Raw genomic sequence first — 24,374 nt, forward strand, 5'->3', positions numbered from 1 at the left:
GAATGCATGAGTGACCTCTGGGGGTGAGGGAGTCCTTGGGGGTTTCCCCCTGGGAGATCTGCAGTTTTTTGCTTCTATTAAGGCAATGCTTAGGTTATTCATATCCTTTGAGGTAATATTTCCAAGCTTCGAATAGCTAACGTAAATGTAAGTTTTAAATGGGTTTCCCATGTCACATAAAAATGGCCCTGTAACATTGGTATAGTGGCATTAATATTGCATGTATAGTAAAGTCACCGGTATGTTAGAGAACTTTAGGTGGTCATACCTAGTGTATTTATAGAAACTGGAAATTGATGAGATGTGGTGATTTGTAGTGTCCAAAATAGAAAGTGTATTAATTCTGACAAGTTCATAGTGACGAGTAGGGAACATTTTAGATTAACTTCTTTTATAAACTATCTATGAAGATTATAATTACCATGATTACGAAACCTTCAAGTTCACTTTTGCCCCAAAGTGCAATATAAGTGAAGCACTGATTGTGAAACAGTCAATCATTTACATGACATGTTCTGTAACTAGTGTGGTAGCTAGGTAATACATGTATATGTATATTTATAGTTATGCTTGAACTAATAAGTAATATTAAAAAATTCATGTATGAAACAGGGACAAGAACAAATATTTACATGTACCACATTTCAGACAAGGCTATATGCCATTGTAGAAAAAGGATTTTTTTCTTCCATCACAATCCAAAACACAATGACCCCTCCCCCCATTCCATAATTTTAAAAACAGAATACCCCCCCCCCCCACTGACAATTTCAAAAACAGGGTGACCCCCTCCCAATCCACCCACCCCACCCCCCAGGGCAAAGAAACTGACCGGTCCCAAATGCCAGATCAAATGCTAGACATCTGAGCATAAAACTGACAATGCATGAGAAGGGAATGAGATGACTTGCATTGCAGCATATGGAATACTGGAACACCCTCAGATTTCTTACTGGACTTCAGCTTGATGTCATACAATTAAATTATCTCTGTCAGTGATTATACCCAAATGATGCTTGCAGTTTGTGTAAATATAGCAATTCCTTGACTTGTAAAGAAACGGCTCATTGCTGAATACTTTTTGCATTCCTTTTGCTGTATAAAGCATATTATTGTATGAATCATGGCACAATAAATAGTATATATGGATGAGAAAACATTAAATGTGTAACCAAAAATATTTGTATCATTTAGACACTGATTATGAGTCGTTACAACATGACTGTAACAAATAATATATATATGGACCTACATATGCTAACAAGTTGTTAGTGTCAAACTTTCTTTCAAGCAGTTGTGGGCTGACATAGTGTTTGGATGCAACATGGGTCTGAACACACTAGAGTTCTGTTTAATGTATATTGCTGAAAATTGTCCTTTTTTCTTTGCACATGTAGTTGGGACAAAGTCTAAAGTTGTTCGACGAAAATTGCCATGGACAAAGGCTGAAGAAGAAGCCATTGACAGGCATTTCATGTCTCACATTCAAAAGAGGAAAGCTGTAATAAAGACTGAAGCTGAAGAATGCCAATTGAAGGAGAAAGTGTTGTGCAACCGGGACTGGAAATAAATAAAATGGCATGTTCAAACCAGAGCAATATCATATGAAAAAAGGGGGAAAAAAGGAATCAAACAGGTGTGGTATAGTACTGACATTTTGAAAACATTGGCATTGCCATGGAAATTTACCACACAATGTAATTTTCATATGAGCATTTTCTAATCAAAATTAGTCAATTTTCATTGTAATTAAAATGACTGACCATCAAGCCTTTGTGTTGTGTTACACTAACAATAAATGCAATCGGAACTGGCTTTGATTCTAGGCTACATATTTTGTGATTACCCACTGATTTCAAAATCTCAACCTTTCGCTGACAAAACAAAACTTAAGTGTGCTGTAAGGTGTTTGATTTTTGGCACCTGTTTTCTGACATTTTTGAAAGACAGCTCATATGAACTAGAGTAACTAAGATACTTCATCAAAACATTTTATTCAAAGGTGAAGGCTTTTTGACATTGAGTTTTCCAAGTTCCTGTTTTCCTCTTTATATGCAAGTTTGACTTCACAGAGTATGTAGGAATTTGTTTATCTGGGAAATGACTTTTTTTACCCAATATTAAAAAAACATGGGTTCTCAGTATGGTATATTTGTAACTTTGTTGGCTTTGATGTTTATAAAAAAGAGTTTGTGTACTCTCCCCAGTCGCACATTTAACCATGTTGCAATGTTACTTTGTAAATGATCCTACTTTTTCAAGGTCTTTTTTTTTTCTTTTTCATAATTGTGAAGTCAAAATCAAAGGTCTGTCATGTTGCCATATTACTAAAAGTGTGTAGATGGCCTTATTTGTCACTGACATTATCACACTCCAGGGCCTTCCATTGTACCATGGTACCAAGGGTGTGTAAATGGCCCTGTGCTTTTCTGTTGAAAATACACACACCAAGGTATTATTATAGCTTGTATTGTGTACATGATTTGACTTATTTGTGTCTTCTATTTAAAATTACAGCAGAAATTGAATCTCATTTGTGGCCTGAGCTTTGAGGACTTTGTGGTGACCATAGTATAAGGAACTTTAATGGGTTCTAGGCTACATATTAACTTGTTTGGTAACCTATCACAGTCTTATTTCAAAGGCAAAATACTTTAAACTCACTTTCCTAAATATAACAACAGTGGAATAATTTTGATTCATGTTCCTCTTCCTGGAAAAATGCTTTGGTGCAGGTAGTAGCTAGTTGCTAACTGGATAAATCTCTGTTATACAGGAAAGAGTTTAACCTATGCAATCAGAATCTGTTATTAAGTTTTTTAAAAGTGAATTTGTTAGTCAGATAAGGCACAGCAATTTTTGACAGTTGGGGGGGGGGGGAGTTATTTATACAAATGCATCATGTAACCTACTTTAGACTCCATGTGAGTTCTGCCAACTATGGTCACTACACTCTCACCTGGGCTCAATGCATGGTCATACATAAATTCAGCTGTGACATGGGCTAGTGTATCGATCGACCATATTCTAAAAATAATGCATGGCACTACCCCGTCCTTGGAAATGTACCATATAATTCATTTTCTCCATTGCCCAAACAAAAATACTCAGTACCTGAACAATAATTGTAATCTCTGACTAACTATGAAGCCTTGGAGTAAGTGAAGTGATAATATAAGTGGACCTGGCATTCTGGGCACCTACTCACTTGTTTGTTCACCTATCACACCAATTTATTTGAAAAGTTCACCTTCACTGAGTATCGTGGTGGAACTGTATTTCTTATCGTTCATTTGAAGTCAGCTTTTCAAATATTTGAAAAATAAAAAAAAATGAACAGGGATTGGGGATACTTTATGTAAACACCATGTTCAAAGTTTAAGTTTAAACTTTTCTTACTTCATTTTTTTCACTTTATGCACACGTTTTACTTCTCAGATCAACTAACAAACCCTTTTACGTGGAAGTCTTTATTCCAAAATAAAATAATGTTGGTCTACATCATAGCAAAGTTCTAACTGTTGGTTTTGATGTTTCAAATAAAAATATATGATCAGTATATTTTTTCTGTGTTTGGTGTAATATCCCCCTAAAGTCTAATATCTAGCAAGACCACATATATGAAGTGCTGTCAAATGTGAGAACAATATATTGAGTCATCAGTCATCTTACAATTGTATATTGGTTGCTGTTCAAAGCTGCATAGCCTGTAGTTGATGTCTAGTCTGTTTACATTCTGGGACTTCCTACTTTTCCACTTCAAAACACAATAATGTCCCCCTCTCTACCAAACTGCAATGAGTGTTTAAATGACCCCACTTTCAACTTAAAAAATACATTCTACCAAAATATTATGAATGTGTAAATGTTCAACTTTCCTCGTAAAAGTACACACTACAAACTCCTTTCATTGTGCCATATTATTACTATGATTGTATAAATGGCCAACTTTCAATGCATAAATGGACAGTCAAAGGTCTGTCATGTTGCCATATTACTAAGAGTGTGTAGATGGCCTTATTTGTCACTTAAATTATCACACTCCAGGGCCTTCCATTTGACCACGGTACAAAGGGTGTGTAAATGGCCCTGCTTTTCTGTTGAAAATACACACACCAGGGTATTACTTTGTAGCTTGTATTGTGTACATGATTTGACTTATTTGTGTCTTCTATTTAAAATTACAGCAGAAATTGAATCTCTCATCTGTGGCCTGAGCTTTGGTGACTTTGTGGTGACCATAGTATAAGGAACTTGAATGGATACTGGGCTCCATAGTAACTTGTTTGCTAACCTATCACAGTCTTATTTCAAAAGCACAATACTTTAAACTCACTTTCCTAAATATAACAACAATGGAATAATTTTGATTCATGTTCCTCTTCCTGGAAAAATGTTTCAATGCAGGTAGTAGCTAGTCACTAACTGGACAAATCTCTGTTGTACAGGAAAGAGTTTGACCTTTGTAAGCAGAATTTTTTGTTATTAAGTTTTTTGAAAAGTATATTTGTTAGTCACATAAGGCACAATAATTTTTGGCAGATGAGGGGGGGGGGAGAGTTATTTATACAAATGCATCATGTAACCTACTTTAGACTCCATGTGAGTTCTGCCAACTATGGTCACTACACCGTCACCTGGGCTCAATGCATGGTCATACATAAATTTAGCTGTGACCATGGGCTAGTGTGTCGATCAACCACATTCTGAAAATAATGCATGGCTTTCCTTGGAAATGTACCATTTAATTCATTTTTTTGGTTGCTGTTCAAAGCTGCATAGCCTGTAGTTGACCTCTTGTCTGTTTACATTCTGGGACTTCCTACTTCATATTATTACTATGATTGTATGAATGGCCAACTTTCAATGTATAAATGGACAGTCAAAGGTCTGTCATGTTGCCATATTACTAAGAGTGTGTAGATGGCCTTATTTGTCACTTAAATTATCACACTCCAGGGCCTTCTATTGTACCATGGTACCAAGGGTGTGTAAATGGTCCTGCTTTTCTGTTGAAAATACACACACCAAAGTATTACTTTGTAGCTTGTAATGTGTACACAATTTGACTTGTGTCTTCTATTTGAAATTACAGCAGAAATTGAATCTCTCATCTGTGGCCTGAGCTTTAGTGACTTTGTGGTGACCATAGTATAAGGAACTTGAATGGATACTGGGCTCCATACTAACTTGTTTGCTAACCTATCACAGTCTTAATTCATAAACACAATACTTTAAACTCACTTTCCTAAATATAACAGCAATGGGATAATTTTGATTCATGTTCCTCTTCGTGGAAAAATGTTTTAATGCAGGTAGTAGCTAGTCACTAACTGGACAAATCTCTGTTGTACAGGAAAGAGTTTGACCTTTGTAAGCAGAATTTTTTTGTTATTAAGTTTTTTTACAAAGTAAATTTGTTAGTCACATAAGGCACAATAATTTTTGGCAGATGAGGGGGGGGGGGCAGACTTATTTATACAAATGCATCATGTAACCTACTTTAGACTCCATGTGAGTTCTGCCAACTATGGTCACTACACCGTCACCTGGGCTCAATGCATGGTATTACATAAATTTAGCTGTGACCATGGGCTAGTGTATCGATCGACCACATTCTGAAAATAATGCATGGCTTTCCTTGGAAATGTACCATTTAATTTATTTTCTCCATGCCCAAACAACAATACTCAGTACCTGCACAATAATTGAAATCTCTGACTAACCATGAAGCTTTGGAGTATTTAATTCATTTTAATATAATTCATTTTTTTGGTTGCTGTTCAAAGCTGCATAGCCTGTAGTTGACCTCTTGTCTGTTTACATTCTGGGACTTCCTACTTTTCCACTTCAGAACACAATAATGTCTCCCTCTCTACCAAATTACCATAAGTGTTTAAATGACCCCATGTTAAACTTTAAAAAATACATTCTACCAAAATACTATGAATGTGTAAATGTTCAACTTTCCTCGTAAAAGTACACACTACAAACTCCTTTCATTGTGCCATATTATTACTATGATTGTATAAATGGCCAACTTTCAATGTATAAATGGACAGTCAAAGGTCTGTCATGTTGCAATATTACTAAGAGTGTGTAGATGGCCTTATTTGTCACTTAAATTATCACACTCCAGGGCCTTCTATTGTACCATGGTACCAAGGGTGTGTAAATGGCCCTGCTTTTCTGTTGAAAATACACACATCATAGCTTGTATTGTCTTCTATTTAAAATTACAGCAGAAATCTTATCTGTGGTCTGAGCTTTGGTGACTTTGTGGTGACCATAGTATAAGGAACTTGAATGGATTATAGGCTACATATTAACTTATTTGCTAACCTATCAGTCTTATTTCAAAAGCTCAATACTTTAAACTCACTTTCCTAAATATAGCAACAATGGAATAATTTTGCTTCATGTTCCTCTTCCTGGAAAAATGTTTCAATGCAGGTAGTAGCTAGTCACTAACTGGACAAATCTCTGTTGTACAGGAAAGAGTTTGACCTTTGTAAGCAGAATATTTTGTTATTCTGTTTTTTACACAGTAAATGTGTTAGTCAGATAAGGCACAACAATTTTTGGCAGGTTGGGGGGGGGGGGCAGAGTTATTTATACAAATGCATCATGTAACCTACTTTAGACACCATGTGAGTTCTGCCAACTATGGTCACTACACCGTTACCTGGACTCAATGCATGGTCATACATAAATTCAGCTGTGACCATGGGCTAGTGTATTGATCAACCACATTCTGAAAATAATGCATGGCTTTCCTTGGAAATGTACCATTTAATTTATTTTCTCCATGCCCAAACAACAATACTCAGTGCCTGCACAATAATTGAAATCTCTGACTAACCATGAAGCTTTGGAGTATGTAAAGTGATAATATAAGTGGACCTGGCATTCTGGGCCACCTACTCACTTTTTTGTTCACCTATCACACCATTTTATTTAAAAAGTTCAACCTTCACTGAGTATCATGGTGGAACAATATTTCTTATTGTTCATTTGAAGTCAGTTTTTCACATTTTAAAAAAAATAAATAAACTGAACAAGGCTTGGGTATACTTAATGTGAACATCATGGTCAAAGTTTAAGTTGCAACTTTTCTTACTTCATTTTTTCACTTCATGCACAGGTTTTACTTGCCAGATCATCTAAGAAACCCTTTTAAGTAGAAGTCTTTATTCCAAAACAAAATTATGTTGGTCCACAACATAGCAAGTTCTAACTGTTGGTTTTGATGTTTCAATTAAAAATATGTGATCAGTATATTTTTTCTGTGTTTGGTGTAATATCCCCCTAAAGTCTAATATCTAGCAAGACCACATATATGAAGTGCTGTCAAATGTGAGAACAATATATTGAGTCATCAGTCATCTTACAATTGTGTATTGGTTGCTGTTCAAAGCTGCATAGCTTGTAGTTGACCTCTTGTCTGTTTACATTCTGGGACTTCTTACTTTTCCACTTCAGAACACAATAATGTCTCTCTCTCCACCAAACTACCATGAGTGTTTGAATGACCCCACTTTCAACTTAAAAAATACATTCTACCAAAATACTTTGAATGTGTAAATGTCCAACTTTCCTCGTAAAAGTACACACTACAAACTCCTTTCATTGTGCCATATTATTACTATGATTGTATAAATGGCCAGTCAAAGGTCTGTCATGTTGCCATATTACTAAGAGTGTGTAGATGGCCTTATTTGTCACTTAAATTATCACACTTCAGGGCCTTCCATTGTACCATGGTACCAAGTGTGTGTAAATGGCCCTGCTTTTCTGTTGAAAATACACACATCAAGGTGTTACTTTATAGCTTGTATTGTCTTCTATTTAAAATTACAGCAGAAATTGACTATCTTATCTGTGGTCTGAGCTTTGGTGACTTTGTGGTGACCATAGTATAAGGAACTTGAATGGATTATAGGCTACATAGTAACTTGTTTGCTAACCTATCACAGTCTTATTTCAAAGGCACAATACTTTAAACTCACTTTCCTAAATATAACAACAGTGGAATAATTTTGATTCATGTTCCTCTTGCTGGAAAAATGCTTTGGTGCAGGTAGTAGCTAGTTGCTAACTGGACAAATATCTGTTGTATAGGAAAGAGTTTTACCTATGCAAGCAGAATTTGTTATTAAGTTTTTTAAAAGTAAATTTGTTAGTCAGATAAGGCACACCAATTTTTGACAGTTGGGGGGGGGGGTTTAGAGTTATTTATACAAATGCATCATGTAACCTACTTTAGACTCCATGTGAGTTCTGCCAACTATGGTCACTACAATGTCACCTGGGCTCAAGGCATGGTCATATATAAATTCAGCTGTGACCATGGACTAGTGCATAGATCGACCATATTCTAAAAATAATGCATGGCACTACCTTGGAAATGTACCATATAATTCATTTTCTCCATTGCCCAATCAAAAATACTCAGTACCTGAACAATAATTGTAATCTCTGACTAACCATGAAGCCTTGGATTATGTGAAGTGATAATATAAGTAGACCTGGCATTCTGGGCACCTACTCACTTGTTTGTTCACCTATCACACCAATTTATTTAAAAAATTCACCTTCACTGAGTATCATGATGGAACTGTATTTCTTATTGTTCATTTGAAGTCAGCTTTTCAAATGTTTGAAAAAAAAATAAACTAAACAAGGATTGGGGATACTTTATGTAAACATCATGTTCAAAGTTTAAGTTTAAACTTTTCTTACTTCATTTTTTCACTTTATGCACACATTTTACTTGTCAGATGATCTAACAAACCCTTTTAAGTGGACGTCTTTATTCCAAAACAAAATTATGTTGGTCTACAACATAGCAAGTTCTAACTGTTGGTTTTGATGTTTCAAATAAAAATATATGATCAGTATATTTTTTCTGTGTTTGGTGTAAAATCCCCCTAAAGTCTAATATCTAGCAAGACCACATATATTCAGTGCTGTCAAATGTGAGAACAATATATTGAGTCACCAGTCATCTTACAATTGTATATTGGTTGCTGTTCAAAGCTGCATAGCCTGTAGTTGATGTCTAGTCTGTTTACATTCTGGGACTTCCTACTTTTCCACTTCAGAACACAATAATGTCTCTCTCTCTCCACCAAACTACAATATGTGTTTAAATGACCCCACTTTCAACTTAAAAAATACATTCTACCAAAATACTATGAATGTGTAAATGTTCAACTTTCCTCGTAAAAGTACACACTACAAACTCCTTTCATTGTGCCATATTATTACTATGATTGTATAAATGGCCAGTCAAAGGTCTGTCATGTTGCCATATTACTAAGAGTGTGTAGATGGCCTTATTTGTCACTTAAATTATCACACTCCAGGGCCTTCCATTGTACCATGGTACCAAGTGTGTGTAAATGGCCATGCTTCTCTGCTGAAAATACACACATCAAGGTGTTACTTTATAGCTTGTATTGTCTTCTATTTAAAATTACAGCAGAAATTGACTATCTTATCTGTGGTCTGAGCTTTGGTGACTTTGTGGTGACCATAGTATAAGGAACTTGAATGGATTATAGGCTACATATTAACTTGTTTGGTAACCTATCACAGTCTTATTTCAAAGGCACAATACTTTAAACTCACTTTCCTAAATATAACAACAGTGGAATAATTTTGATTCATGTTCCTCTTGCTGGAAAAATGCTTTGGTGCAGGTAGTAGCTAGTCACTAACTGGATAAATATCTGTTGTATAGGAAAGAGTTTAACCTATGCAAGCAGAATTTGTTATTAAGTTTCTTAAAAGTAAATTTGTTAGTCAGATAAGGCACACCAATTTTTGACAGTTGGGGGGGGGGGGGAGTTATTTATACAAATGCATCATGTAACCTACTTTAGACACCATGTGAGTTCTGCCAACTATGGTCACTACAATGTCACCTGGGCTCAAGGCATGGTCATATATAAATTCAGCTGTGACCATGGACTAGTGCATCGATCGACCACATTCTGAAAATAATGCATGGCACCACCTTGGAAATGTACCATTTATTTCAATTTCTACATTGCCCAATCAAAAATACTCAGTACCTGAACAATAATTGTAATCTCTGACTAACCATGAAGCCTTGGATTATGTGAAGTGATAATATAAGTAGACCTGGCATTCACCTATCACACCAATTTATTTAGAAAATTCACCTTCACTGAGTATCATGATGGAACTGTATTTCTTTTTGTTCATTTCAAGTCAGCTTTTCAAATGTTTGAAAAATAAATAAACTGAACAAGGATTGGGGATACTTTATGTAAACATCATGTTCAAAGTTTAAGTTTAAACTTTTCTTACTTCATTTTTTCACTTTATGCACACGTTTTACTTGTCAGATGATCTAACAAACCCTTTTAAGTGGAAGTCTTTATTCCAAAACAAAATAATGCTGGTCTACAACATAGCAAAGTTCTAACTGTTGGTTTTGATGTTTCAAATAAAAGTATATGATCTTTATATTTTTTCTGTGTCTGGTGTAATATCCCCCTAAAGTCTAATATCTAGCAAGACCACGTATATTCAGTGCTGTCGAATGTGAGAACAATATATTGAGTCACCAGTCATCTTACAATTGTATATTGGTTGCTGTTCAAAGGTGCATAGCCTGTAGTTGATGTCTTGTCTGTTTACATTCTGGGACTTCCTACTTTTCCACTTCAGAACACAATAATGTCCCCCTCTCTACCAAACTACAATTAGTGTTTAAATGACCCCACTTTCAACTTAAAAAATACATTCTACCAAAATACTATGAATGTGTAAATGTTCAACTTTCCTCGTAAAAGTACACACTACAAACTCCTTTCATTGTGCCATATTATTACTATGATTGTATAAATGGACAGTCAAAGGTCTGTCATGTTGCCATATTACTAAGAGTGTGTAGATGGCCTTATTTGTCACTTAAATTATCACACTCCATGGCCTTCCATTGTACAATGGTACCAAGTGTGTGTAAATGGCCCTGCTTTTCTGTTGAAAATACACACACCAAGGTATTACTTTGTAGCTTGTATTATGTACATGATTTGTCTTATTGGTGTCTTTTATTTAAAATTACAGCAGAAATTGAATCTCTCATCTGTGGTCTGAGCTTTGGTGACTTTGTGGTGACCATAGTAGACATGTATAAGGAAATTGAATGGATTCTAGGCTACATATTAACTTGTTTGCTAACCTATCACAGTCTTATTTCAAAGGCAAAATACTTTAAACTCACTTTCCTAAATATAACAACAGTGGAATAATTTTGATTTTGATTCATGTTCCTCTTCCTGGAAAATGCTTTGGTGCAGGTAGTAGCTAGTTGCTAACTGGATAAATCTCTGTTGTATAGGAAAGAGTTTGACCTCTGTAAGCAGAATTTGCTATTAAGTTTTTTAAAAGTAAATTTGTTAGTCAGATAAAGCACAGCAATTTGTGGCAGTTGGGGGGAGGGGGGGGTTAGAGTTATTTATACAATTGCATCATGTAACCTACTATAGACTCCATGTGAGCTCTGCCAACTATGGTCACTACACTGTCACCAGGGCTCAATGCATGGTCATACATAAATTCAGCTGTGACCATGGGCTAGTGTATCGATCAACCACATTCAGAAAAAAATGCATGGCACTACCTTGGAAATGTACCATTTAATTCATTTTCTCCATTGCCCAAACAAAAATACTCAGTACCTGAACAATAATTGTAATCTCTGACTAACCATGAAGCCTTGGATTATGTGAAGTGATAATATAAGTGGACCTGGCATTCTGGGCACCTACTCACTTGTTTGTTCACCTATCACACCATTTAATTTAAAAAGTTCACCTTCACTGAGTATCATGCTGGAACTGTATTTCTTATTGTTCATTTGAAGTCAGCTTTTCAAATGTTTGAAAAATAAAAAAAAATGAACAGGGATTGGGGATACTTTATGTAAACATCATGTTCAAAGTTTAAGTTTAAACGTTTCTTACTTCATTTTTTCACTTTATGCACACGTTTTACTTGTCAGATCATCTAACAAAGCCTTTTAAGTGGAAGTCTTTATTCCAAAATGAAATAATGTTGGTCTACAACATAGCAAAGTTCTAACTGTTGGTTTTGATGTTTCAAATAAAAATATATGATCTTTATATTTTTTCTGTGTCTGGTGTAATATCCCCCTAAAGTCTAATATCTAGCAAGACCACATATATTCAGTGCTGTCAAATGTGAGAACAATATATTGAGTCATCAGTCATCTTACAATTGTATATTGGTTGCTGTTCAAAGGTGCATAGCCTGTAGTTGACGTCTTGTATGATTACATTCTGGGACTTCCTACTTTTCCACTTCAGAACACAATAATGTCCCCCTCTCTACTAAACGACCAAGAGTGTTTAAATGACCCCACTTTAAACTTTAAAAAATACATTCTACCAAAATACTATGAATGTGTAAATGTTCAACTTTCCTCATAAAAGTACACACTACAAACTCCTTTCATTGTGCCATATAATTACTATGATTGTATAAATAATGGCCAACTTTCAATGTATAAATAGACAGTCAAAGGTCTGTCATGTTGCCATATTACTAAGAGTGTGTAGATGGCCTTATTTGTCACTTAAATTATCACACTCCATGGCCTTCCATTGTACCATGGTACCAAAGGTGTGTAAATAGCCCTGCTTTTCTGTTGAAAATACACACACCAAGGTATTACTTGGTAGCTTTTAATGCGTACATGATTTGACTTATTTGTGTCTTCTATTTAAAATTAATGCAGACATTGAATCTCTCATCTGTGGTCTGAGCTTTGGTGACTATGTGGTGATCATAGTATAAGGAACTTTAATGGATTCTAGGCTACATAGTAACTTGTTTGCTAACCTATCACAGTCTTATTTCAAAGGCAAAATACTTTAAACTCACTTTCCTAAATATAACAACAGTGGAATAATTTTGATTCATGTTCCTCTTCCTGGAAAAATGTTTCAATGCAGGTAGTAGCTAGTTGCTAACTGGATAAATCTCTGTTGTACAGGAAAGAGTTTGACCTCTGTAAGCAGAATTTGTTATTAAGTTTTTTAAAAGCAAATTTGTTAGTCAGATAAGGCACAGCAATTTGTGGCAGTTGGGGGGGGGGGCAGAGTTATTTATACAAATGCATCATGTAACCTACTTTAGACTCCATGTGAGTTCTGCCAACTATGGTCACTACACTGTCACCTGGGCTCAATGCATGGTCATACATAAATTCAGCTGTGACCATGGGCTAGTGTATCGATCAACCACATTCTGAAAATAATGCATGGCACTACCTTGGAAATGTACCATATAATTCATTTTCTCCATTGCCCAATCAAAAATACTCAGTACCTGAACAATAATTGTAATCTCTGACTAACCATGAAGCCTTGGATTATGTGAAGTGATAATATAAATGGACCTGGCATTCTGGGCACCTTCTCGCTTGTTTGTTCACCTATCACACCATATGACTACAATCGTGTTTCAAGAAGTCTACTAATAACATGCAAACAACTTGGTTAACTTCAAACTGGTTTTGAAGTTTTCAAGAGTTTTTGGTATCTTTTCCTGTCTACTCTACATTCTCCAAAGGCTATATTTTTCAAGGAAGAAAGCATATGGAATTATGTCAAATACCAGAATATTACAGTAGGTTGTCAGTTTTCTGACAATTTTGCAGTTGCTGTTGTGTAAAGATACAGTGGAAAATACAGGGATATTTAATTTACCTTTTAAAAATACATAAAGTTCTCATTTTATACTTTAATTCCATGAGTATGTAAATGGCCCTACTTCCCACTTAAAAGTACACACTCGGTCCAAGGTCCTCCTTTTAAGCTTATGCCCAGTAAATGCTTCACACCCAGTGGCTCCATAAACCACGTCAGCCTGGGAAGGCTTCACAAGTTCACATGCCTACAGAAAGCTCATTAATGGTTGTTTCTTTAAACTGCGATGATTTTTGTATAGTCTACTAGGGGAAGAATATACGATATCATGTTCATGGATTTAGCATCACAACAAACTAGGGGTCTCATAACACACACCCGTACTGAAGGCCTCATTTGTAATAAAACACACGTATGTGTGTGTGTGTGTGTGTGTGTGTGTGTGTGTAAACTACTAATTTAGTATTTGATTGCCAACATCTACTAGCAAGAAATGCTTGGATAGTTGTCAATTTTGCTTAAAAATAATCTTTTAATTTACCTTTTTCTCCTATCGAATATGGAACGCTTGCATCAGCTGACAGATAGGCATATGGTTCAACAGTTATGTTGTTGTAGTCAAGAACCAAATCATCTGAATATACCTGTAAAGAGGGTGAAAATATTGCAATTTGATGTGATAATTTGGAGACTGAAATAATCTAGTGTGGTATGACAGGGGGCTATATCAAAGTTTCCCACCTGACTTCTCTTATTTGGACAAGAAACAAATCCCATTACTATGAGTCAGGTATGGCGAATATAACGGCATTGTTTTAATTTCGGTGTGTGCCTCCATGGCTTGAAATAAGTTGAACGGCACTGAATAGAACTTGAATTCCTCGACACTGTTCTTGTCGACATTAATATGTCGTATTATAGAAATATCAGAATGCATCAGCATTACAGTAGAAACATTGACATATAAAACCATAGCATCTTCACTGATCTGAGATTAAACATGATAGGTATAAAATAAAGGATGCAAACAATTTAGTGTGTAATACTCACCAATCCTCCACTCCTTATCGAAAATGCAGCTCCCTCTAAGGTTGTTTTAGCTTGCCCCTGTGTCGTCACACTAAGTTCACCAGCGGTCTTTACTACCACGTAATCAAGGAATGTGGTTGTTGAACGGAGATGTTCCAGGGTAAATTTACATCCACTACTGATGGTCAAATTCTCCATATTGAAGAACTCTCCTGTAAGATATAAATTGTGAATGAAAAACTAACCTCAAATTGTTGGTGCAATACTATAGTACCATAAAAATGCAATTAGTAACGTTTGCACCGCTTATTGGATTTCGTAGTTGGACACAGCTTTTAGTATCGCAACTACAGAGTTTGTTTCCTAGCAACTGTTGTGAAGCAGAATCTTTCCCTGTAGTCTCTACAGTATTATTTCGTGTTTGATTGAGTCCGTCGGGTGTGTTCGGATCTGACTCTATCTGACGCTGAATCTGACGCTCAATATGACGCTGGCTGAATCTGAATCTGAATCTGACGTCAACTTTATACTCGTATTATCGCACGCAAAAGATACGTCATATTCCAAGCATGAGCACAAGTTTAGAAAAATAAACGTGACGTGGACTGATCAGAGCATTCAACAGTGCAGTCTGGCCAAATAATAACATTCGTTAATGCAGCTAACGATATTTGGATCATCGCTAAGATTTCTTACCTACCCCTGCACTGCTTCTTTGAAATACGTTACGTCGAGACCATGTAATGATGTGGAAACATTTAGGACAAAAATTGGTCAAATGTGACGAATTGTAACGTTTTCATGTAAGACCTGCAAACATTCGTAATACATAATGATACATAATACATAATAATAATTATAATAATTGTTCCCATATTATGTTTTACTAACAATTTACCTCTAATGATTATTTCCACGTCTTTGCAATCTAAGTATGTTGGTAATGTGACATTGGCACCTTCGTGTATTAGTAATGAAAATGGCATCAACTCCCGTGTGAAAACAGTATGTATGGCCTGGCCTTCTCGCAACGTCACAAGTCCACTGTGATCTCCAGAATAGATACTGTGAGCTCGAAGTATAGAACCTTCCTCTGTTACACCCAATGCAGCCCACCCAGATACGCTAATCTGTACATTAAAAAATAAAACAAATCTCGCTTTTATCTTCCATGGAAAATATCACAAGAAGACAATATGGCGAATTAAAAGTAATAAGTTATCATAGAAGTACGTTTGTGATTATATGATATCACGTATGGTGCTTTGACTGATGGGTCAGAAATGATCGACAATATTCTAAATTAGTTGGAATGGAAATTCTTTGGTGAATGGATACTTAATCATCAAAATACAGTCTGACGTAATCACATTTGGAATTTATCCCAAAGTTGGAATTTATTTCTGTTCATACGTCAAAAGCACGAATTGTAGTGATGTGTAGGTAATCCATATTATTGAATTAATAAACTACTTACCTCGTCCAATTCAAAATATGAGGTATCTTCATCTTCACTAATTATCATTGCAGCAGCCCGACTAACAAAGTCATGTTGTTGAGACGAACGAGGGTCTTCTCTGGTGTAAATTTCAATCTCATTCATGGAGGAATAACTCCCTGATGTCCTTTTAAGATTAACAACAATCTAGAAGGGAATATGAAAGTATTTTGACAAGTTCACAACATTTTTAAAACAAGGCAAATAGAGGTGAAATAAACCTTTGTCTACCGACCGTTGGCTGAAATTAAAATGTATTATGTACCTTGTCACTGTATTCACCAATGTCCACTCTTCCATATATGTCATCGGCATCTTGTTGGATTGTGCATCCAGTTGTGTCAACGAATCCGTTTGTATGGTTGATCATATTACCAGCCAATTCACGCCAAACTTCGTAATCAGTTGGGTACCTATTAAATCAACCAGTCATTATGTGAAGTATTAAATAACAGTGGTGTAATCACTGTGGTATTTTAATATAAAGAAGTAACTCTTTGTTCCAAACAACAACAACAACAACAACAACAACAACAACACTTATAACAACAACAACAACAGACATACAAACAAATTGGTGACTTAAGTTTTCGACTGGTCACGTTAGTCTGTAGTCTATGTTAAGCAAATGGCAAACTATTCAGTATAAGTGACATGTGATGAGTCTAATGGTCAAAGGTACCTTTTGTGTCGCTAAACTGTAGTCATACGAATTCTTACAGAAACTAATGATATGTAGGTGACGTCACATTAGTCATGACATCACCTTGTTGTCTTTGTTCAGTACAGTATTGGTATTTTAATGTTACAATGGGGTTATTTTATGGTATATTCTTTGGTATATTCTTTGTGTTGTTAGTGAAGGTGTTCTGTACAGAGTAAGGCGATGATGATATTGTAATAAAACTAAGTTGAATTGGAATACGTAATGACGTAAGTTTATTTCACGAAACTGTTTATTTAAAGATGGCTTCCATGTTTGGATCAAAACTTTACTTATATAAACAGGTTCCTATCACGAAATTCTTATTTTCTAAACCAATGCGCACACAACAGATCATCAGATAAGTTCGTCTTGAGTAGCTTGTCATCTAAACACTCCTAGCAACACAACCAAACAATTTTAGAGCAGTCTCTGTCTCATTCTCTCTATCTCCCTGTCTCTATCTATCTATCCAGCCAGCTAGCCAGCCAGCCAGCCAGCCGGCCGGCCGGCCATCCATCCATCCATCCATCCATCCATACCTAATAACTTACGAGCATTGTGGGTAAATTCTAAGATGGTCAACGAATAGTGTGAAGGGAAACTGGAAGGTGATTGTTGGAGTAGCTGTTCGTGACAGATAGAAGTACCCATCTCTTCCTGAACCCGAACCAATATTACTCAATCGGTAATAATTGCTACTACTGCAACAGATACTTCCAGTAGTGGTAACAACGACGTCACCATAAGTTGTAAACGTTGTACTTGACCAAGCTACACCATTACCATGGTAACGTAGTTTGTGAAGTTCACCAACTCTCGAAGGCCCAGCGACAACCTGGTTATTGTCGAGGTGCAGCTTACGAACGGGGCTCATAGGGTCCTTGTCATCTTGAACGTATATTGTTCCCGAAGCACCAACTCCTTCCATAAGGTCTGTGTGACTTGTCGTACCTCCATAGGCTTGCAGTTCACCGATAAAGTCATGCCAATTTGTATAAATGGCAAGACGTCCTCCGCTTCCACCGCCTCCAAGATTGGCTACAAGGCAAACATTGCGTTATAATCGTGTTCACCGATATTTACAATATTTTGGTACACGGAAAAAACAGAATGTGAACTAAAAATGACACTACTGTCAGGGTAATATGTAACGACTTCAATGGGATGCAGCCCAATACCACCAGTTGGTGTATAGGTTTTTTATTGTAGAACTTAGTTTTAAGAGTAAATAACTGTAGTTCATCGAAACAGACACTGTAACTTTGAAACTATAATATAATGTTGTTTTTTTAAATTGGATTTTCCCTAACCAGTAGTGAATCCTTGTATAATAAATGTACGTCATCTTTGGCCAAACCTACAGAACAATAATAAAAACCCACCCATGATGAAATTGACATTATCATTATCGACGGCCATCATAGCACTAATTTAAATAAAAAAGTGGAAGGTCTGCTTAAATATCGTCCGTTATTACAACAAAAGAGCAACATGAATTATGGGAATCGGGAACTAACCTTGACCTCCATTGACCTCTATGGTTCCCATTCCATCTAAATGTCCCGTATGTATCATTATACTACCACCTGCACCCCCTCCTGCATTATAGTTCATATGTCCATCCTCTCCGTTGGCATGGAGACGACCTTCAACTCTGATGGTATCGTGAACTTCAAGATGGATAATACCTTGAAAGAAAAATACAAAATCCTGATGTTATTACTTTATCAAGTTAATGTAAATTTCTACATGACACATCGTATTACTGAAATCATTTTCTTTTACTGTTGATGTATTTGTTATTTCTCCTTTCTTTGTAGTAAATTAGCTAAGCCTTTATGCTGATTTTTTCTGATAAATAAATAGTTCCGTTTTAGTAAATTATCTAAGCCCTTATTCTGATTGTCCCTGTAACGCCGGAGTCGTTTAGTATAGTCGTCTACGGTAGAAAAGTTAAACAAGTGATTCTGTTTGATTTTATTCCTTTGGACATACCTCCTCCTCGTCCCCCATATACCAACGAATAATAAGGATTTCCAGTATCGGTATTACCACCACCACTGCCGGGCTGAGACGGTGTGTACAAAGAATCATAAGCAATGGCCGAATACAGTCCATTATCAGAACGTCCACCTCTTCCGCCATGACCACCTCCGCTGCCGCCACGTGTATTTGTGGTTTTGTCTATACCTGAACCAGGACCATCACTGCCTGCATGCCCTGACCAATCAGCATGAACGTCTCCTGTTGAGGATAAATGTAACATTACTAGATTTGTAATCCTGGAGTAACAAAATAACGTTACAATAACCAAATTAACAGTGCTGATATTATTGTACCGACATGTTGGCCTTCAAGTTGGATGCTGGGCAAGATGAAATGCCTAACCAACGATCCACACCATACTAACTGAAACTCTAAGGCTATCAGGAGAGTAGCTAGTTTGACACAACGCCCAAAACGTCCTGGATAGATTGTCAGTTTAAACTTACCTGCTACATCGATGGTAACATTTTCAGCAATCAATTTCATGTCATTGGTTCTGATGTATCCACCAGCTTTGACGTCGAGCAAAGTAGTATTAAGCGTCATACTGTTGTAATCTTTTACCGTGAGTAGCTCAAATTTACCGTCAGCTCGAATCGTCATGTTGATGAATTGGTACATGCCATCCATCTGATCACGTGTGCTGCCGTATGACCAGAAATACAACAGTCCACCACTTTCTACGGTGAAATCTTCAATGTCTGCCAAGGTACCGTTGACCTCCATCCAAACATCTCTCATCACGGCACGACGTGGTAACTCTAAATGACCATACCTGTTTAAGAAATCATTATACACAACTTTAGCCCGTTTTACCAAGCTCCATCAGTTCGTTCTGAACTGTATTTACATTATTAATAAAATGTGTATATAAATTGAAAATGTTATATAAAGTAGCAGCATTTCCATTGTGCGATAAATGTATGCAAGATATCATTAATTTTATAAAGGGTCTACAATGGATCTTTTGTCGTTCTAATTTGTTGAATGGCGAAGGTAAGTCAGTACATTACACTTTGGAAGCTGGCCAGTAGAGATAAGAGAAAATGATGGTGATGATGGTGGTGGTGATGGTGGTGGTGGCGATGAACTGTTGGTTGGGTTGTCCTTATGATGAAGATGGTGATGGTGGTGGTGGTAGTGGTGATGATGATGATGGTGGTGGTGGTGGTGGTGGTGGTGGTGGTGGCGGCGGTGGTGGTGGTGGTGATGATGATGATGATGATGGTGGTGGTGGTGGTGGTGGTGGTGGTGGTGGTGGTGGTGGTGATGATGATGAGGATGATGATGATGATGATGATGATGATGATGATGATGATGATGAACACCATTTCTCGTACAAATTTCCTGCAGTAATGACCGAAACATAAACTAACCTGTACACTTGTGTGTTTACTGGAATATATATGTCCACCCAATCGAATCCAAACGTCTGTCGCTGTCCAATGTGTAGCACGCCAGTTCGATCACCAAACATCTTACCACCACGTACAAGTACGTCTTGTGTACTGGTGTTAGTTAGAATAGCCACGTGGGCTTTTCCGTGTATGTGTACTTCATCAAAAAGGTATTCATTAGAATGATGCCAAAGCCATGTAATACCACCAGAGCGACTGATATCAACGTAGTTACCATCCAGCAAATCTCTAAGATCCCCATGACCATAGCTAGCAGCATGTGGATAGCCGACACCGGTGTTGTCCACTTTAAGTGTTTTGTGAAGTGTTTCTCCACTATCACGTGACCTCTTTTCAAGATATACAGTCCCAGCACCGCCAACCTCATATGAACTCTGACCTATAATATTGAGTTTTGAATTGGAATTCATGTCAAGCTATACTCAGTATATATTGCATGTTGGTTGATGTGCAACACAGAAAACACAACATATACACATATTGTGACATGGTGGTTTATCGACCAATATATTGTACGTGTAAATACCTAGAAATATCTAACATGTAGATGTACATCATTTATGCTAACCAGACCTAACCCTAACCACTTTGTGTAATTGGTAAATAAAAATAGTGAATAGAAGTACGCGTGTTCCCCATCCAGATGAAATACAAAGTGTTTTAATTTCTCCAACCGCCATTGCTTATGTAAGCATTAATATCCCAGGTAATTGGTTATTAAACATTGCGTATTTACCTCCAGATGCCGTAATAGTCCCATTGAAGTTCTTCATGTCTTGGTAATACACAGCAACTCGTCCGCCTGCCCCACCTCCACCATTGCTGTCACCGTTGCCTGCATTCGCTGAAATTCTACCATAACCATCGAATTCATCACACTCTATCCATACACTACCACCTCCTCCACCTCCTACAAGGGTAATAATTAGATTGAACAAATTGGATTTGAATAGTTTTATGATGACTTGGTTTGCTTTTCGACATTGATTATAACCAATACTAACCGATACATGTAATTTCACCATGGCATTCAAATAGACGAGTTCTATTCATAAAGGTTTGGTCGGGCACATCGAATTTACAAGTTTCCAATCGTAATATTTTGGCAGGACAATACATTATAAATGTCAAATAAAAAACTATTTGAATAGTAACACAATACTTGTTTCCCCTCCCCTTTGAAAGGTGTAATTATTGAAGCCTAATAAGTGAAGACATTGTATAAAACCAACCTGAATATTGTGCATGGGTACTGCTTGGGGTTTCACCGTCAGCTGTTATAGCTCCGTCAAGCAGCATATGGCGAGTGGTAATTTTCAGCGCCCCTCCTCCTGCTCCCCCAAGTCCTCTCCTCAAAACTCGATTACCGTGAGGCTCATCACCAAAATACAACTCACCTTCAAACAAAAATTAATACATGAAGTATGTAAAAATGAAGTTGAACATAAATGCACAAAAAGAGTGCACGCAAAGGTGGAACTTCAAGTTTCAAAAACACCTTGTCACATGTACATGTACGTTGTGTATATGCTTAGTAGTGATTTCCGAGTTAACCAACATACCCTCGAAGCTGGTCTAATTATAATATGGGGACAATTTGTCTACTAAACAATAATTTTATCTTAAAATATGCGTGGTTCTAAGGCGTAAAAAAATTGTGTGGTTCCGATTACATTCAATTTTAGAATATGTGGGGTAGAATTTTGTATTTTATTTTTTAAATTGTTTTTTTTTTCACATGTAAGTGTCTATTTCAGGTAGTTATGACACAACATTGTTTTTTCTGTTGTTTTCCATATGGTCTCCGTGTTATTGGCTTCTTCTCATCAGATGTCAGTTTCCGCACCCACTATTTCTTGCGAGACTTCACACAATTTTCGCGAATTTCTTTTTTTTTCTCGAATATTTTTTTAAAAAGTTTAGGGTTGGCGTGAAAAAAACTACGTGGGGTCGGGTAACCGGAACCAAACAACTTTTTTTCTTTGGCCTAATCAAAGACGCCCGTTCATTCTTCAATATATTGGGCATGGCATTCAAAACTATCCTAGGCCCTGGCAATCAATTGTGACACAAATTAATGACAACCAATGTGTATCTGAATTTAAACAATTTCGTCAATGTTGAGTGATTAAATCAACATAGCCGTTGACGTTGACGATTGAAAATGAAAGAAAATGGAATAAATAAGTTCTTTTTGTAACATGTAAATCAAATAGTAAACACTTAGGACTCCTCGTGTTGGTACGTAACCTTAGAGCGCCATCATCGGCCAACGTATGCACATGTATCGGTACTACTAGTATTTGCAATCGCAATGAAGATATCTGAATAGAAAGCAAACTCATCTGTATACTTGCGTACTTATAGTGAAAATGAACTAAAGTTGATAACACTGGTATAAATTATATGATGCAAAGAAAAACAAAATATTCGGTATCAAACTTTAATACCATATTGACGCCCGTAACCACCGACGCATCCATAGTCCGTTGGTTCGTATATGGAACCATAGGCCAGTCCCACCAAGGACATTCCTCCTCCACGACCACCGCTACCACCGTGGCCGCCACCACTGCCACCACCGGTGCTTCCTAGGAATGAAAAAAAGATACATTAATGATAAACTAGATCCACCCATTTCAAAGAATGGAATATAATAGCATCTTCAGTTTCGGCCAATTCGAAAAATAATGACTTCGGAGATACAGCCTGGTTACAATATGACAGAAAGGCATTCCTAAACAAGTCAGTAAATTTGAGAAGGTTGTCCATGAATAGGGATAGTTAATATACTTTCTTAACCATCTTGTAAGAAACTGGATCCACAGCAATTTATTCCTTACATTATAATTGGTTAGAAAATAATTTATTATGTGAATACTTTTACTAGTAATTGCATATTCAGCCGAGATCTTTCTCAATGAGCAGACAATTAAAGTATGTTCATCCATTAAGTCGCGACGCAACCTTACCTTGCATTACTGTTTCAGGAACAGTTCTTTTTGTGTTTGGTTAATTTTTCGAAAATATAGTAAAGTAGGCTTATGAAATATTCAATTGATAAAAGAGCAGTTGGGAATTACCGAAACCACCACCAGGTCCTTTATCTTCAGGAATATGATAGCCTCCATTGTCCAGGTTGATCTTGCCACCAGAATACACAGCAACAAGATGGTGTGCTTCCACTACGAAACGATCATTTGACTTGAAATGTCCTCCACCATACACCTACAAAGATGGAGGAAACGTCACTCCTAATTTTTGACTTTCACTTCTGAGCAAAGTGTTGTTACCAATGGGTATTTTAATATAAACATATGGTAAAATGAAGATGTCGGTAACGGTTGTCTGTTGCCTGTTATACGTTCGTTTAGGGTGGGGTCATTCTCGAAAAACCTCATCTTTTTTTTCTATAACACATCGAAAAATCAAGCCGTAAAAGAGTGTGGTTTACAACGATGGATTGGCGATGTTGGTGGAGGTGGGGAGTTATGAAGCGATGTCGATAGATCCGATAGGCCAACACATTCTCAGGTGATAAAGTTGATATCACGTTGAACATTCAGTAGAAGTTTTGAAGTAAGTAAGAGCGCAGTATGTTAGCAGCGGAGAGGTTCCTTTGACTCGCCATGATATTGTATACATTTATCAACATACAATCTGATTACACTTACTGTTAGATTTGTCAGTCTCAGTGACATATCTGAATGTTTGTCGTATGATATAAGTTCGAACGTTCCTCTGTCTTGTACATGTAAGGATTTCAGTTCGAGTTCGCCGAGGTTGCTATGGTTACCAAGGCTAGAGTTAGTGTCAAATGAAACGTATCCTTCGTCAAAGACAAACAGGTCTTCTATACCAATAACCTTGAATTATCGAAGAGAAATCGAAAAGAGAACATTGTAGTCATCGCATCGAATTTCAAACGTTACACTGTTCATGAACTCAATACGTTCACACGATCATAT

General features: G+C 36.6%; 1 protein-coding gene across 1 annotated transcript in view; it reads right to left on the bottom strand.

Annotated features, from left to right (window-relative positions):
• LOC144444889 (uncharacterized) overlaps positions 1-24,374 on the bottom strand; it is a 112,561-nt gene that overhangs the window by 36,962 nt on the left and 51,225 nt on the right. The window contains exons 36-50 of the mRNA XM_078134440.1: positions 24,081-24,272; positions 23,490-23,634; positions 22,857-22,997; positions 21,639-21,803; positions 21,143-21,316; positions 20,365-20,785; positions 19,435-19,763; positions 18,938-19,186; positions 18,460-18,630; positions 17,494-17,980; positions 16,502-16,649; positions 16,216-16,383; positions 15,637-15,868; positions 14,760-14,950; positions 14,251-14,353 (exon numbers count right to left, since the gene is read on the bottom strand). Coding sequence (XP_077990566.1) covers positions 14,251-14,353; positions 14,760-14,950; positions 15,637-15,868; positions 16,216-16,383; positions 16,502-16,649; positions 17,494-17,980; positions 18,460-18,630; positions 18,938-19,186; positions 19,435-19,763; positions 20,365-20,785; positions 21,143-21,316; positions 21,639-21,803; positions 22,857-22,997; positions 23,490-23,634; positions 24,081-24,272 — 3,316 coding nt within the window. The remainder of the gene's footprint in view (positions 1-14,250; positions 14,354-14,759; positions 14,951-15,636; positions 15,869-16,215; positions 16,384-16,501; positions 16,650-17,493; positions 17,981-18,459; positions 18,631-18,937; positions 19,187-19,434; positions 19,764-20,364; positions 20,786-21,142; positions 21,317-21,638; positions 21,804-22,856; positions 22,998-23,489; positions 23,635-24,080; positions 24,273-24,374) is intronic.

Source organism: Glandiceps talaboti, chromosome 13 (genome assembly GCF_964340395.1).
Source record: "Glandiceps talaboti chromosome 13, keGlaTala1.1, whole genome shotgun sequence".
NCBI classification, from domain to species: domain Eukaryota; kingdom Metazoa; phylum Hemichordata; class Enteropneusta; family Spengelidae; genus Glandiceps; species Glandiceps talaboti.